At 53.6% G+C, this 14,033-nt stretch overlaps 2 protein-coding genes across 4 annotated transcripts in view; one reads left to right on the top strand and one right to left on the bottom strand.

The window, feature by feature from the left end:
• The first annotated feature begins 182 nt into the window (after positions 1–182).
• FSIP2 (fibrous sheath interacting protein 2) lies at positions 183–7,116 on the top strand. 2 transcript variants are annotated; one of them, XM_048322307.1, is made up of 6 exons: positions 183–3,030; positions 3,252–3,387; positions 4,150–4,311; positions 4,707–4,796; positions 5,097–5,283; positions 5,569–7,116. In XM_048322307.1, exons 1-6 carry the CDS (start codon positions 2,933–2,935, stop codon positions 6,312–6,314), a joined length of 1,419 nt encoding a protein of 472 aa, XP_048178264.1. In that variant the 5' UTR covers positions 183–2,932; the 3' UTR covers positions 6,315–7,116. The 2 variants fall into 2 exon arrangements, with proteins under 2 accessions (XP_048178264.1, XP_048178263.1); XM_048322306.1 differs by having other exon boundaries at positions 5,097–7,116.
• A 4,436-nt stretch (positions 7,117–11,552) lies between these two features.
• LOC125334650 (rho GTPase-activating protein 39-like) overlaps positions 11,553–14,033 on the bottom strand; it is a 57,203-nt gene continuing 54,722 nt past the window's right edge. For both annotated transcript variants that reach the window (XM_048321726.1, XM_048321725.1), the window contains exon 10: positions 11,553–13,773. In XM_048321726.1, the coding sequence (XP_048177683.1) occupies positions 13,579–13,773 (195 nt within the window). In that variant the 3' untranslated portion in view covers positions 11,553–13,578. The remainder of the gene's footprint in view (positions 13,774–14,033) is intronic.

Below are 14,033 nucleotides of genomic sequence, written 5' to 3'. Positions count from 1 at the left end.
GGGGGGCGGGGGCCGCGGGAGTCCCGCCCACTCCGGCCGGAGGGCGCGCGCAGGGGACGGGGCTGAGGCGGGGGCGAGGGGGCGGCCCTGGCGAGGGACCCCCGGGGAGCGGGCCCGCCGGGCCGGGCTGTGCTGCCGGGGCGGGGGGAGCGGGCCGTGGTCTCGGAGCGGGGGAGCTCCGCCCACAGCACGGCCACAGTGCCCTGCGGGGAGCGTGAGCGCGGGGGTGGCACAGGGCTGAAATACAGGGGAGAGTTGGCGGCCTGACTGACCCCTTGAGCCCCCCGTGAGGCGGATGCCGGGATGCGGGCGCTCGTCCGCGCACCCACCCCTGGCTGTCGCAGCCACCGCCGGCTGGGCTCGGTGCCTTCTACTGGTGTCCCACGTGCCCGGGATCGGGTGAGCCTGAGCAGTGCCCATCCGAGGGGATCGTCACTGTCCCTGAGCCCTGTTCACCCTCTGGTACAGCCAGAGGGACTGCGGGCTCTGCTGTGGATAACAGAGCTGGTCAGGGGCAAATTCATTTTATTTTCTCTTTTTTTGGTAGTTTTATGCTAGATTAAAGCCCAAACTAGATTGCCACAGAAGAGCAAAAATCTATGCACGCTGGAATTCGTAATGTCAAATATTACAGTGTGTGTGACTGGGTGGATAAATTCTCCCTGGTTCAGGTAGGTTTCCTGGGATAATCCTTGAATTTCTGCTCAGAGGCCACAGACCAGCAGAGGATTGCTGCCTGTCAGGTTTCGTGATTGAAAGAGTAACTGCTGTGGCCAAGGCGTCCACAAACATAGTGCCAGGGCTGCAGGTGCTGTTGGGCTTTGGAGGAAGACACAACATGGCTCAAGTGCTTTTCCCTTCTGTCTTCCTTCTCCTCCAGCTGCAAGAACTGCTGTTGCTGCAGAAATCTGGCTGGTTCTTTGACATCAGCCTCAGCCCACTGCCACAAGCATCGCAGGACCCAGAGAGCACAAAGGATGGTTTAAAGCAGACTGTCCCTGTCACTGTACAGCAGTATGTGCTAGTGCTTTTCTGACAGAGCCTGTGAACTGTGTGCTGGGAATCTGTGGTAGCAGAGTGGCCTGCTAATAATACTGCAACAGGGGAAAAAAAAAAAGGTTGAAAATACAGTTTTGAGTTTGGATTTATATTTTAACCTTGAAATCTCACAAGGGGTCTTAATATCACAGGTTTCTAGAAGAGAAAAAAAAAATTGCTGAAAGAATTAAAATAGAAAGCAGCTGGAAAATAACTCTAAAGTTTTGAGAGAAATATAAATTTATTTTATTTTACCAAAATATCAGCATAGTGTTTGTGTAATGGGTTTTTTGACAGCACTATATTTCATTCTGGAGTTTCATCACTTGAAAAAAACTACAGGCTCTTAGCACACCTGCCGTGAGAACCACTTCCTTCTCCTCCGAAACGGGTGTTCCTAGAGCCCACTGGAATCCTTTGCTTTGCTGTTCCCACTGAGAGCACATGGCTTTTGGCAGTTCAGGGTTGTGTCTGTGCCAGTTTGTGATATTTCTCCTTGTTTGCTGTACAGGGGTCCAGCTTCTCTATCTGATGTAAGTGTCCATGGTTAAAATGATCAGGAATGCTCAGATATTTGCCATACTTGCCTGTTCTGGCTGGCCACAGAGCGGCAGCCCTTCCCAGGGAACAGGAACGGTGCTCCGCCACAGATACCTGGCTGGTCTCTGCTTGTTCTGATGCAGGTCACAGACAGACCCTGCTTGGATCAGCTGGATCAGTTCAGGCCCAGTGTTTCCCCACACATCAAAGAAAGTAGTAAATTTGGACAAACTAAGCTTTGCAGCCCAGGAAGGAGCCCACACTGGTGAGAACGGAGGCAGGCAGCACTGCTTTCCTCTTATCCTCTCTGCTCATCAGACCCTGCCAAGATTTTGGGCAGAGACCTCCTTCCTCTTGCCCTTGCTGAGCTGCTCCAGTTCTGTGCTGTGAACTTCAGTGGATTTCCCTGCAGGGATGTCACCATGCTGGGAATATCACAGTCCATGCCAGTTGAATGTGGTGCAGGGCTCACAGCCCTTGCGGCTGGGCAGGACATGTGGCACAGGGAAGCTGGGGCGCAGCCGATGCTGCTCCTCCGCCTGGCGAGCTGGAGAAGAGCTGCAGCTGGAGCGTGCCAGAAACTGCGTTGTGAGGAGAGGACACCATCCCTGGGCTGTGCCCCTCGCTGTTTCCCAAGAGACCCGTGGTAATCACTGCACCTCCAACAGATTGCTCTGCCTGTCTCTTGCCTTTGTGCAAGGAGCAAGGCTGGCAGGACTCTGCAGTGCAAAAGCTGCCCCAAGGAACCAGACGGGCTGGAGGAATGGGCACCGGAGACCTCACCAAATGCAGCCAAGAAGGGGTAGGAAGTGACAGCAGATGGGGAACAGCAGAAACCAGGGCAGGGGAGACTGAGAAGGTGGCAGAAAGGTGCCTGGGCTGAAGGGGAGCCTGAGAAAAGGGAAGGAGAGGGCTTTCCCTCAGCCTGTGTTTCTCTACTCGATTCACTTGTTTCTCAAGACGTGAATCAGGAATTAGATATTGCCAGGGATGGGCCAAATATCCAGTTTGCTGCAATTTCCCCAGTTGTGGCTGCTTGGCCATGACAGGGAAGAAGGTCTAAAAAGGGAAAGGGGGAAAAGCAGAGCCCAAACTGGGCATCTTTGGTGTGGCAATTCCTTCCATTCCTTCCTGCTGTCAAGGGCACTTTGCCTCACAGAATGACAGGACAGGGGAGGGGGTAAGGGGCCTGTGAACAGGAGCTCTCACAGCCGGGTCCCATGGAGGGGGTGGCCCACAGGGCTGTCCAAAGGGGCCTCCAGGAGGCCACCCCTCCCCCCCGGGTGTGGTGGGCAGTTTCTGTGTGACACAGTGCCAGCGCAGTGATGTGACAATGCAGTGATGTGACATCACCATGATGCAACAATGCCCCATGGCTATATTTAGCCAGGAGACCAGCTGTTGTGTCTCTGTTGGAGCAAGAGTCAACGTGGGATCACAACACCATGAGAGGTCTTGGAAGGAGCTGTGGAGCTCCATCTCACTGCTGGTGTCCTGCCAAAAGGCAGAGGCACTGCTGAGTGCACTGGGAATTAGGGGGGAGGAGAGCAGTGGGCTGACAGAGAGGGCTCTGCTGGGTAGCCTGGGACACAGGGTGATGCTCTAGGGCCTCAGGACTGCTGTGCAGGAGGCTTATTGAGCAACACCTGGGTGTCTGTGTCTTTCCATCTCAGCCCTGGAAGACCACACCCAGGAGAAAGAGATACCAGGAAAATGGACCCTGAACTGCTGAACCTCCCACTCGCAGTCAAGATCCCTGTGGCACCTGGATCCAAGCCTGTCTTCTTCAGGGGAAAGCTGGGTGAAAAGGTAGAGGGAGTAGAAGGGTAGAATATCTCTCCTCTTTCAAAGAGTCCCATCATGCAGAGATGTTCTTGTGGCCACCTGCTCTATAGAAGGAGCTGCAGCCCTTCAATTGGACAGGGTGGGCAAGGAAAGCTCCAGGCTACCGGAATTCAGAGGAAAAAGCACTTGTCCATCTTGGCACTGGTTTCTGGCACTGTGCATGTGTGAGGCTGGGCCCCTGCCTGCAGCAGGCAGCTGTGTGTGTCTGGGTGCTAGGGCAACGAAGCTCATCCCACAATGTCAAGACAGGCCCTGGGGCTCCTTTGAGGGAGATTCCAATCTTCTCCTGCTTGCCTTCTTGGCACCCTAGGAATAGCTTGGGCTTCTCTGCTTGGGGAATACATGCACTGTTGTTGTCCAGCTTGCACTGCACCTTCCCAAGGTAGAGTCTTTCTGTAGGCAAAGGCAGCCAACACAGCCCTTGGGCCTGCCTAACCCAAAGAGACTGGTTTCATCCATTCTACACTGACTGCATTTGAGCCTTTGAAGGTTCATTTGTGGATGGGTCTGCAGTTCTTCCTGGTGGCCTAAGATACCTATTTGCTGGTGGGGTTTGTCTTCTCTCCCTAACCCATCACAGCCCAGCCTGGCCCCTGTAGTCTGTCTGTGCAGGTCTCTGTGCCTACAGAAGGATGGAGAAGGCCTTCATCTTTTCACAAGTACCATGTGGTACCTCTTTGCTGCTCTCTCCTGCCTATTTCATACTCTGGAAACTCTCTCTTACAGCTCCCCCCGACATATCCTTATTTCAATCTGGATGATCCCTACTTGCACCAATTCAGCCTGAAATACAACTGCCTGCATGACCCCAGCCTTCGGGACTACCACAAGCGCAAGGACATCCTGCGGATGCTGAAGAAACAGGGCGTTGTCACCTGTGACAACAAGGTAGGTTTGGATATCAGGCCGATCAAGAACAGCCCTCTTCAAGCGGGGCTCACACAGCCCTTGCTGCAGCCGCCTGCTGCTGCCAGAGGGCAGGGCCATGTGCTGGTGTCCCTGAGAGCAGAAGCAGCACCAACATCCCCCTGGCAAGTCCCAGTCTTGCCCTTCTCAGGCTGTCCCATGCTCCCTTCGTGAGGAGGAGGCAGCCAGGGCGAGGCCTGGAGCCAGGGCAAGGAGCCCCACTCAGCCCTGGCTGGGGGGACATCAGGGGCCCTGACACCGGGGCAGGGGGGAGGGCTTGGGGGCAGCTCCCCTCCCACTGGGGCCGGGCTGTTTTGGGGATGGCCATCTGCATGGCTTGACAGTGCTTGGGGGATTCTGCCCTCGTCCCTCCACAGGTGGTTTGCACTGTGAAGGACTTCAACGAGTACAGGCAGTACCTGACCAGGCTCAAGCTGGAGGCAGAACAGATCTTGGGGCAGCAAGAGGTAGGCAGAGTGGGGTGTTCAGGGGCATGGGATAGCAGTGCCCAGGGCTGGGGCGTTCCTTGAGGGGGACGTGGTCAGTGCAGAAGAGAGGAGGGCTGTGCTGCTGGGCCGGGCACAGTGGTGGGGAAAGGACTCAGCGGCTGGGAGCTGAGCCAGCGCAGGGCGCTGGGCTGGGCACGGGCAGCAGGGCCATGTGCAGGCACGCGCAGGGATGAGGGAAGCCCTTCTCTCCTGCCCTCGTGGCCTGGCTGAAGCAGGTTGTCCAGACAACATGAGCCACAGCTTGGTATCACCTTTCAGGAAGGGCTTCTGTCACCCCTGGCCAAATTAAAGGATGGCCCCAAACTGCCAGGAACCACCACCTGCTGGGGGAAGCAGCGGCTGCAGCCTCAAAAATCTTCTAGCCTACCCCCACCCAAGAGCAGAAAATCAGGGGGATACAGAAAAAGGAGAGCAGCTTTGGATGAGGGCCAAATTTACTCCAGAGGTAAGTTGGGCCAGGAGGATGCCAAACTGCCCAGTAGGGTCAAAACTGCTGCTGACTCCCAGAGGAAGCCAGATGGCATTGTCAATGGCTTGTTGAATGCTGTGTTTGAGCAACCAACTGCAGCAGAAGCCAAGAAGCTTGAAGAGCTGGCTGACATTGTGGTGCACAGAGTGTTGGACAGGCTGAAGTTTTCTGGGAATCAGCATGTCAGCTTTTTACAGAGGGAAATCAGAGGAAGACTTTCAAGCAGCAGCATGAGAGTAGAACTTTTGGATGCTTCTCTAGATCACAGCTGGAAAATGGAAGTGATGGCAAAAGAGCTTGTAGCAACAGTGTTGGAGATCTTGAGGGACCGTCTGGCATCCAGCACACCCAAAGCTTCTGAGCCAGGGGTGGCAGCCGGGTGGAAAGAGCTGCCTATTGCTGGAAGCGCCACCCAAGCGGACAAATCCAAGGACACTGAAACAGCCACTGCAGAGAGAACGCTTTCACAGACTTCCCTTGACACACTCACCAGAGAAGTTTTTGAGAGTGTTCACTGCACCTTGGAAGCCTTTGTAACTCCTCAGTTTGAGCAAGACACTAGCTTTGAGTACGCTGAAATCCTGGAGCTTCCTGGGGGAAATGTCTCCAACAGACAACTGCGGCCATCCCAGACACTTCCAAGGCAGGCCACGGAAGCAGGACAAGGACTCCCCAGAGCATATGAACAGCAGAGCCTGAAAGCAATGTTGCCTGCCACTGCAGAAGGGGCTGGGTATGCCAAAACCATGGAGCCTGAGGATTGTGCAACAGTGAAGAAGAACATGGAAAGAAAAATGAACCTAGAGTCAACAGCCTTAGCCAGCACTTTGGATGTAAGGACTATGGCAAATCAGATTGCTGACTCAGTGTTAGAGCGGGTCGGTCAACCTGGGCCTGCACCAGCCCCCGAAGAGAATTTTCAAGGGTCTGTCGCAAACCCATCCACATGCCAAGGCAGAATGGAGAGCTGTGCTGCTGAGGACACTCTCCCTTCTGTGGACCCATAGTCTTCCCAACAGCCCATCCCTCCAGCCCAGGCCAGAGCATGGCACAGAGCAGAGCACCCAAAGCTCATCTGAGGTAAGCGAGGTGTGTGACTGGAGAGCTGAAGAGCCCCCAGACAGCAAACACAGACCACATCCTTGTGCTGGCAATAAAGAGTTTATTTCCAAGGCCTTGTTCGTGCTTTCTTCAAACCAGACCATACTGTCTCTGGGCATTTTCCCTACTGTAACCTGTTCTATCTTCCCTTCTTTAGCCTCTGTCATGCTGAGGCCAAATTTTATAGGGAATTTGAGATAGGGAGGCAAGGGGTAGCTAGCATTCTTGTCTTGTTCAGCAAGCTTTGTTGTTGGGTGAGTGGAAGGATGGGTTTGGACCTTCTCTGCTTTCTCTGGGAAGGAGTTCAGGTGTCACCTGTAAAACCTTTATTTATGCTCAGCATGAGCAGAGTTGTGCACTCCACAGGACTCACCGTCAGGGAACAGCAGGAGCTGTGACAGGACAGGTCAGCGCGAACCGAGCTGGCAAGGCACTGCCCTGTTGTCTTAGGTTACACTGTAAGATGTAACCAAAAGTATGTATTGTATTATCATCTTCGTAAGCTGTTAAAGCAGGTGGGGCAGTGTTCCTTATCTCTTCTATGATACATCCGTGATAACTCCCTCCGGAGAGAAACCTTCTGTTACTGGGCCATCCAGCCTCACCACATGACTCATAGAATTACATCATCCCACTGTGAGATGCTCCGCCCAGGGGGAGGAACTGAGCATTCCTACCTGGATATAATCTGGGGTTTGGAACACCACAGCCAGCCCTCACCTACTGGATTCCCAGAGGACAGGAGTTACATAACCACCACTGGACCTTCAGAGGAACACCAGGCCCTTCTACAGGATCACTGCTTTGACAGAACCATATCTATCACTTTAACTGCAGCCACCATTTAATCGGACTGCTACCACCACCCTGACCAACAGGGTGTCAGGTTGTATCCTGACTGGCAGTTTAAGCCAGTGTTTTCTGCATTTATTTTAATTTTCCTATTAAATTGTAGTTCTAACTTGGAATCTCCCACTGGTTTGTTTTCAAACTAGTACACCTATCCAGCACAGGACAGGCCAGTGGTAAATGGGAGCAAAGCAGGGACAGTGACAGTGACCAGATGAGCACTGGAAAATCATACAGTGATGAGGCAGGTCAGGAGAGGAAGTCAGTGTGTGGGCAGGGGCCAGGATCCCCATCATCACAGAAATGGCTGACCCAGCTCAGGCAGAGGCCCAAGGGCAAAGGTCTGTGATTAGGCAACATTCCTGAGAAAGAGGGAGGAAGTTCCCAGTGAGGTGTCCCTCAGCTCCTTCCCCTCAAGGGTCTGGCTATAGTGGTGCTATTGGGGAGCTGGCCCCGAGCTCAGCAGCTCCGCTTTCGACACTGCCCGTGCTGGCAGCCCCACGTTCCAGAAGAGACAATCGCACTCGTGGCAGGGCAAAGCACCCAAGGAGCAGCCCCAGCGAGCAGTCACCAAAGCCTCCGTGCCTGGCCGGAGCAATTCCCTGACTGAGACCCTCCACTCCTCCCTGCCTGGCCACCCTGGGGCCTGCATGGCAGTGGGAAGGAGAGGGCTCTGTGCCCACAGGGTTTAGTCTTCTCCTGCCCCTAGACCTCAGCCAGAGCCCTCAGCTGCCTCAACGCAGTGCCCATGGAGGCTCTGCAGTCTGTGCAGCTGCTGCAGTGCATCCTGCTCTGGGGCAGGAGGGTTACAGATTCATCTGGACACGGTCCCTACCCTCCACACCAACATGCAGCAGGCCAGGGGTGAGTTTTGTGTCCAGCTCTCCCCACTGTGCTTCACCCCATTTGTACCTGTTCTTGTCAGAGTGCTGCTGGATGTCCTGCAGGTCTAGCTGGCCTCCAGGCTGCTCCCAAGGTGCACACAAGGATGGGAGCTGCGTGACTCACCAGGTCAGTGTGCCATCATCACAGCAGGATTCCACATCTAGGTACTTTCTACTTTGGGGCAGTTTCTCACCCCTTCTTTTTTGACCAGAGCATCCCACACCAGAGGCTGGGAAATGACTACCGATCTCCAGGGAAGGGTGTCCACCCTCAGTCTGTGCTCTTGGCCAGAACGGGCACAGCCCCATCCAGGGAGTGGCAGGGAGGGACACACAAACAAGCAGGCCCTTCTACATCACTGCACCCACACATCCCTGCTGATTTAGCTGGGAGAAGGGGGAAGGCTGTAGATTCTTTTCCTCCTCCTTCTTTATGGGGCTGTCCACTTGCAAGTGAGGCTCTACAGGCCTTTCTGTGGTCCCTGGGGTTATAGGGTCTGGCTGACATGCTCTGGTAACAGGGAGGTAGCACCCACCAGGGGACAGCCTAGCCCAGTATTTGGGGACTGTATGCAGTTGCAGTATCCTTGTTTTCCCCAGCAGGCACCAAGGCCAGGTTGTTTCACGGAAGCCGAACATCACAGCTGAGGCAGTGGCTCACTGAAAAGGGAGGGCCCCACTCCCTCCTCCATTCCACACCCTCTACATCCCTCACCACCCACCTGATCTCCTGCCTTGCTTGTGATCTGAAAAAAAGACCAGACAAGGCACAGATGGGATGGAGGAAATGTGTCTGCAAGCGGAGATGAGCTGATGTAACCCACTAGTTCTCCTTTGGGAGAAGCTGCAGCTTTTAAGAGCAGCCTTGAGTTTCTGAACACCTTCATGGCTTTGGGCCTTGATTTCTGCCAGCATCCCACCCTGACAGCTGAAGTCACACAGTCCTCCAGTCCTCAGACACAAGCTCCCTTTATGGTACCAGTAAACACTAAGCACTTCAGACAAAATGGATAGTTTAAATGGTATGACAAGAGGAAGCTCTATGCTGAGGCTGGGGCAGGAGATGGAGGTTCAAATCTTTGTGGCCTGTACAGAGTCCTCAGCTGGTGTTCCCTGCTTTGGAAGGAGCAGTCGAGCTAATGAGTGACTCCATGTGTCCCAAAAGCTTTCCTGCATGGCTACCTGTAAGCACTCAACTCTGCCAGGGTCTCTATGTGGTCAGAGCGCCCATGCTCTTTCCTGTTCCCTCGTCATGGGACGATGAATGCCTGAGCTGGTTTCCCCAGCCCACTGCACCCACACCCAGTTCTCTCCATCATTTACCATGGCTGACAAATGGTGTAGGACAACAGGAGCTCTAAAAGCAGCAACCTCAGCAGCTAATTCAGCTTTTCCCATCTTATTGTTGGTGGGTGTCCCGCAGACATGGGTGTGCCAGAGCCAGAGCCCTGCTCCGCACAGCCCCAGCTCGGTGCTGTCTCCATGAGCCAGTTCTGCTGAATCTGCCAGCGCTGTGCTGCACCCACATCAAACCAATGCTGGGGCAGCATCAGGACAGGGAGCCTCCCATCTCTGCCTCCTGCCAGTGCTGCAGGGCTCCCAAGGCAGGCGTGCCCCTTCCTCTGGTCTCTGCCTTCCCACAGGGCTGATTTAGTGCAAAGCTCCATGTAAGGATTTAGACTAAAAACCTACATGAGAATTATGCTAAGAACTGGCCTCCTGCTACCCAGGAGTTTTGAGGAGGTGGCAGAACCTCTGGGCATCTCTGGTTTGAGAGAGAAATGGAGTATCTCTGGTGGACAAGGGCAGGGAGACCCTTCACATTTGCAAGGGGAGGAAAGACAGCAGGAAACCTCTCTACCTGGAGGGGTGGCCTTGTGGTTGCCCTGTCCTGTAAAACATGAGGCAGCTGCCAAAGCTAAGCCCTTCCTCCATCTCAAGTTGAACCTACAGACAGGTCCAAAATCCCCCTGTGATCCCCAACATCTGCCCAACCTCTTCAGGAGATGAGATGCCACATGGACAGCAGACCTGAGGGCATGTGTCTATCAGCAGCTATCAGAACTGCTTTCACCATTTCCGTTTGCAGACATAGCAAAAAGCTCTCGCAAGGCTCTGTGAAAAGGAGACTCAAACCAGCGAGAAATCCAACAGCACCACCAAGAGAACCCAGCACTGCAGGAGTGCTGGCCCCATTGGGACACATCACTCTCCCACAACCAGCAGCAGGCCATGGACAAGCTGCTGGTGCCTCCTCTCAAGGAGTTGTGTCCCAGCTGCCCTCCGGCACAGGGTCCGACTGCACTGCTCAGGGAAGCCCAGAACAAACCGCAAGCTTGTTCCAAACCCAGCTGCTGCTCTGGGCATCACTTTTTTAAGTGATCCAGGTATCAGGCCATGGTGACTGCAGGAGTGAGCCTTGAGTCTTGGAGCCTGAGCTGAAGCATTTGGTTTGTGGGCTTTTCTGATTTGGCAAAAATCGGCTCATTTCACAGCAAAGCTTTGTCGAGCACTCAGAAATTGGGCTGCAGATGTCCCTCCAGGAAAGGGCTGTGTGAGGTTACAATGTTCCTGGTCTTCCTTTTGCTCTCACTTGTCCTACAGGCACCTACAATCCTTCTGCCAGCCCGACTGGTGGGAAGATCCAGTGATATGGCCAGATATGTGATCCTAAACTGCTGGTGTTGACAGAGCAGCCATCACTGGCTTTGTCTGAAGTGCACCAGCTTTTTCTAGTCTGACGGGACAGTGACCACCTCCAGAGCACCTGCAGCACAAGCCAGAGCCTGGGCAGGAACTCGTTTCTATGTGGCTGAAGTGGCACAGTGAGCACCTGCCCCACAGCTCCACCACACTGTATAACCAGCACCAGTCTCGAGCACCAACGGACTGCTCCCAGCAATTCCTTGGCCTACCAGTGGAGGAAAGATGAGAGAATGCTCCAGTTTGAGCATAAAAATGTCCCCATCAGGTCAGCCGAACAACCCAATTAATCACATCTCCATCAGCAGAGACTGCGCAGGGGACCATGCAGAGGATGCCTGCGTGGCCAGCTCCTGCAGTCCACCTGCAGCACTCCCAACTTCTGGTGGAGGGACACAAGCAGAACATCCCTCTCTTACCCTCCAACTGCCCATAAACTTTTCTCATACCTTTATGATGCTGAAAGGCTCCAGAATATACATGTAAAGCAGTATTGTCTTTTTATCTGTTTCAACCCATCCTCTTCCAAGATTCACTGAGTGTCCTCTGGTAGCTGCCTGAGAATTAGGAACAATAGAACCAGCCCAGAGCATAGTTTCCTTACTTCATGCTGATTCTCAAATCTTACTCAAGAGCACTGACATTCAGCCTGACATGTGCAGCCCCAGGCAGATGTAATCGTGCTTCAGAAATTCACAAAAAAGACAATTCACAAAAGAGACAACCATGGAGATTGTATTTATTACTATTAGAACAGAGGAAAGGCTACTTTACTGATTGGTATTTACAAATCTGTTGGCAAAGACAATAATATCCAGTGTCCTTTATTAGCGTGTCTGACAGCCCTGGCCAGAAGCATTTACTTGGATTAGCAGCAAATACCTATGGTTTGATTGACTGCCACAGCCAAGTGTGAGGAGTAACACGGATCACCTCCACGGTGACTGCAGGTGAAGCCTGGCACAGGCACAGGCACCTGCAGCCCGAAGAGGAGGGCAGGTGCCACATGGCTGCTCCAGCCCTTGGCAGGGAACAGGACACCCCAAGCCTGTTCAGCAATTCAAATCTCAGGACAGCATGGCAGAGCTGGTAACCTCTGCCCACCTCTACACTTCTGGGGCAGTAGCTCCACATCTGAAGAACATGTTGTTTAGCACTGCAGAAGGCCAGAGCAAGCTGAGTGGCATCGAAGCATGGGGATGGGTGTGTATGTGAAACAGATGCTGGCACATTTCAGGGGCATGTTTGACAGAGGTAATCTTGACAAGGGAGCAAGATTTCCTGGCCCACAGGACCATGGAATCACCTGGTACAAGGAACCTTTATTCAGCTGGGCACAAACTGAATTCCTGCTCTGGAGTTCCTCCAAACTTATCTGAACATAGGCTCTGGGAACCCTGTCACACAGAGCCCCAAGCAAGCCAACAGGCTTGGGGCACTCTTTGCACATGGCACCTCATGCCCACACTGGTACCGATTATGGCATCGGCTCTAAACCTCATTGCTGGCAGGGCTCAGCTCCCCACTGCAGTCCGGAGAGGATGATCCCAGGTCCCCAGTGGAAAGGGAGAGGGATGCAGAAACACAAATGCAACCTTGGATGCTACTGACAGATTTAGCAGTGCATCAGTAATCTCAAAAGACATCTTTTTGCAGCAGACTTGCCTCCAGCAAGGAAAACACCTCAAAGGAAGAACATAGATACCACAGCTGACTACAGGCAGTACCAGCATTTCTCAAGCACACAGCACTGCTGCTGCTCTGCCTGGAAGGGCATATCTGAGCACAGGAGCACTTCTGACTGGTGGGGGCTTTCTTTAGACGTGGGCTGAACCAGAAGGGTTGGGCCAAACTGGTATTTAGTTCCTGGCAGAGTGGGCTGGGAAGGATGTGGTACCAGGAAGGTGAGTGCCGGAGCTGTGAAGGCTGCTCTGAGCATGGGCTCAGGTGCTACTCAGAAAAGCTGGTGTCAGCTCATGCTGTCCATAGCAAAAAGGAGTTGCAAGGCCACTGGGGCCACTGCTCCAGAAGATATGGCCCTCATTAAGAGGATGCCAAAATGGTTGTTTACCTGTTTGTTGTCAGGTGTGTGGCCTTCCTGTTGTGTCCAGCACCATGGTGTGGGTGGGTACTCAGCACAGGGCTGGTCCCACATGCTGCTGCACAGCTCTCCAGTTCTTGAACCTCTGCACCTTCACAGCCCTCTACCAACAGCATCGTGAGATGTCAGAACAACCCTCACACCTCCAGCCAACACTCTGCAGAGGTGAACCAGGCTGTCCCCATAGCAGTAGGATTATTCCTGATGAGACAGCATCTTCCCTAGGGCCAGCTCATGCCACAGCACAGGAGTGATGTTCTCCTACCTGAAGCCAACTCTGCCTCCAGAAGGAAAATGGAGAGTCTCACTGCCCCATGTAGCAGTTCCTCACAACATGTCACAGCTCTTTCACTGAGCAACCAATCTTGTGGCTCCCAGGAAGAGGACTGCCCCTCACACACTGGAAGACCAGGAACTGCTGAACCTGACCTGGCATGCCCAAGGATTTCCTGGTGGTGACAGAACCAAGCCTTCCAGAAATGTCCAGTCCTTGCGGTAATGTTGGGAGCTGCTCAAGGGCTCACCCAGGCCATGACAACAGCAAGGACAGTGGAAGAAACCTATGTGGAGGGGAGAAGACTTAAGTATCTAGCAACTCCCCAGAGCAGCATTTTGCACCCTGGGGCCAGTGGCTCAAACCAGCCCTTTGATGAAGCTCGTGTCCAAGTGCACTATAAGCATGCGGAGAAAAGACATTTCTTTGCGCGTGTTCTCAAAGATAACGCGAGGGTCGTCGGACTGGCAGCGCAGGCAGTTGGGGGCCATCACCATGGCCAGGTTATTCACATCCATCTTTGTTCTGCCCACATTTGATGGCTGAGCAAAGATCTGCAGATAGCAAGAACACATTCAGATGGAGCAGTGGAAAAGGGCAAGAAAGTCCAAACACATGGCCCAAGAAAAGGTGCAAGAAGAGCAGAGATAAGGCCTGCCTTAAGGACAGTGCCCCGAGAGCCACACATCCACAGGGAAGGGCACTGTGCTCTCAGACAACTGACAGAGCAGCAGCCTTGGCAGACAGGAACCAATCCCAGGCTCTACAAGATCAGGAACAGGGTTTATTGCTCCCATAAGGGACAAGGCCAGCA

This window comes from Corvus hawaiiensis, chromosome 17, assembly GCF_020740725.1.
Source record: "Corvus hawaiiensis isolate bCorHaw1 chromosome 17, bCorHaw1.pri.cur, whole genome shotgun sequence".
Lineage (NCBI taxonomy): Eukaryota > Metazoa > Chordata > Aves > Passeriformes > Corvidae > Corvus > Corvus hawaiiensis.
The sequence above is the reverse complement of the archived record's forward strand: the minus strand, read 5'-3'. Positions and strand labels throughout refer to the sequence as shown.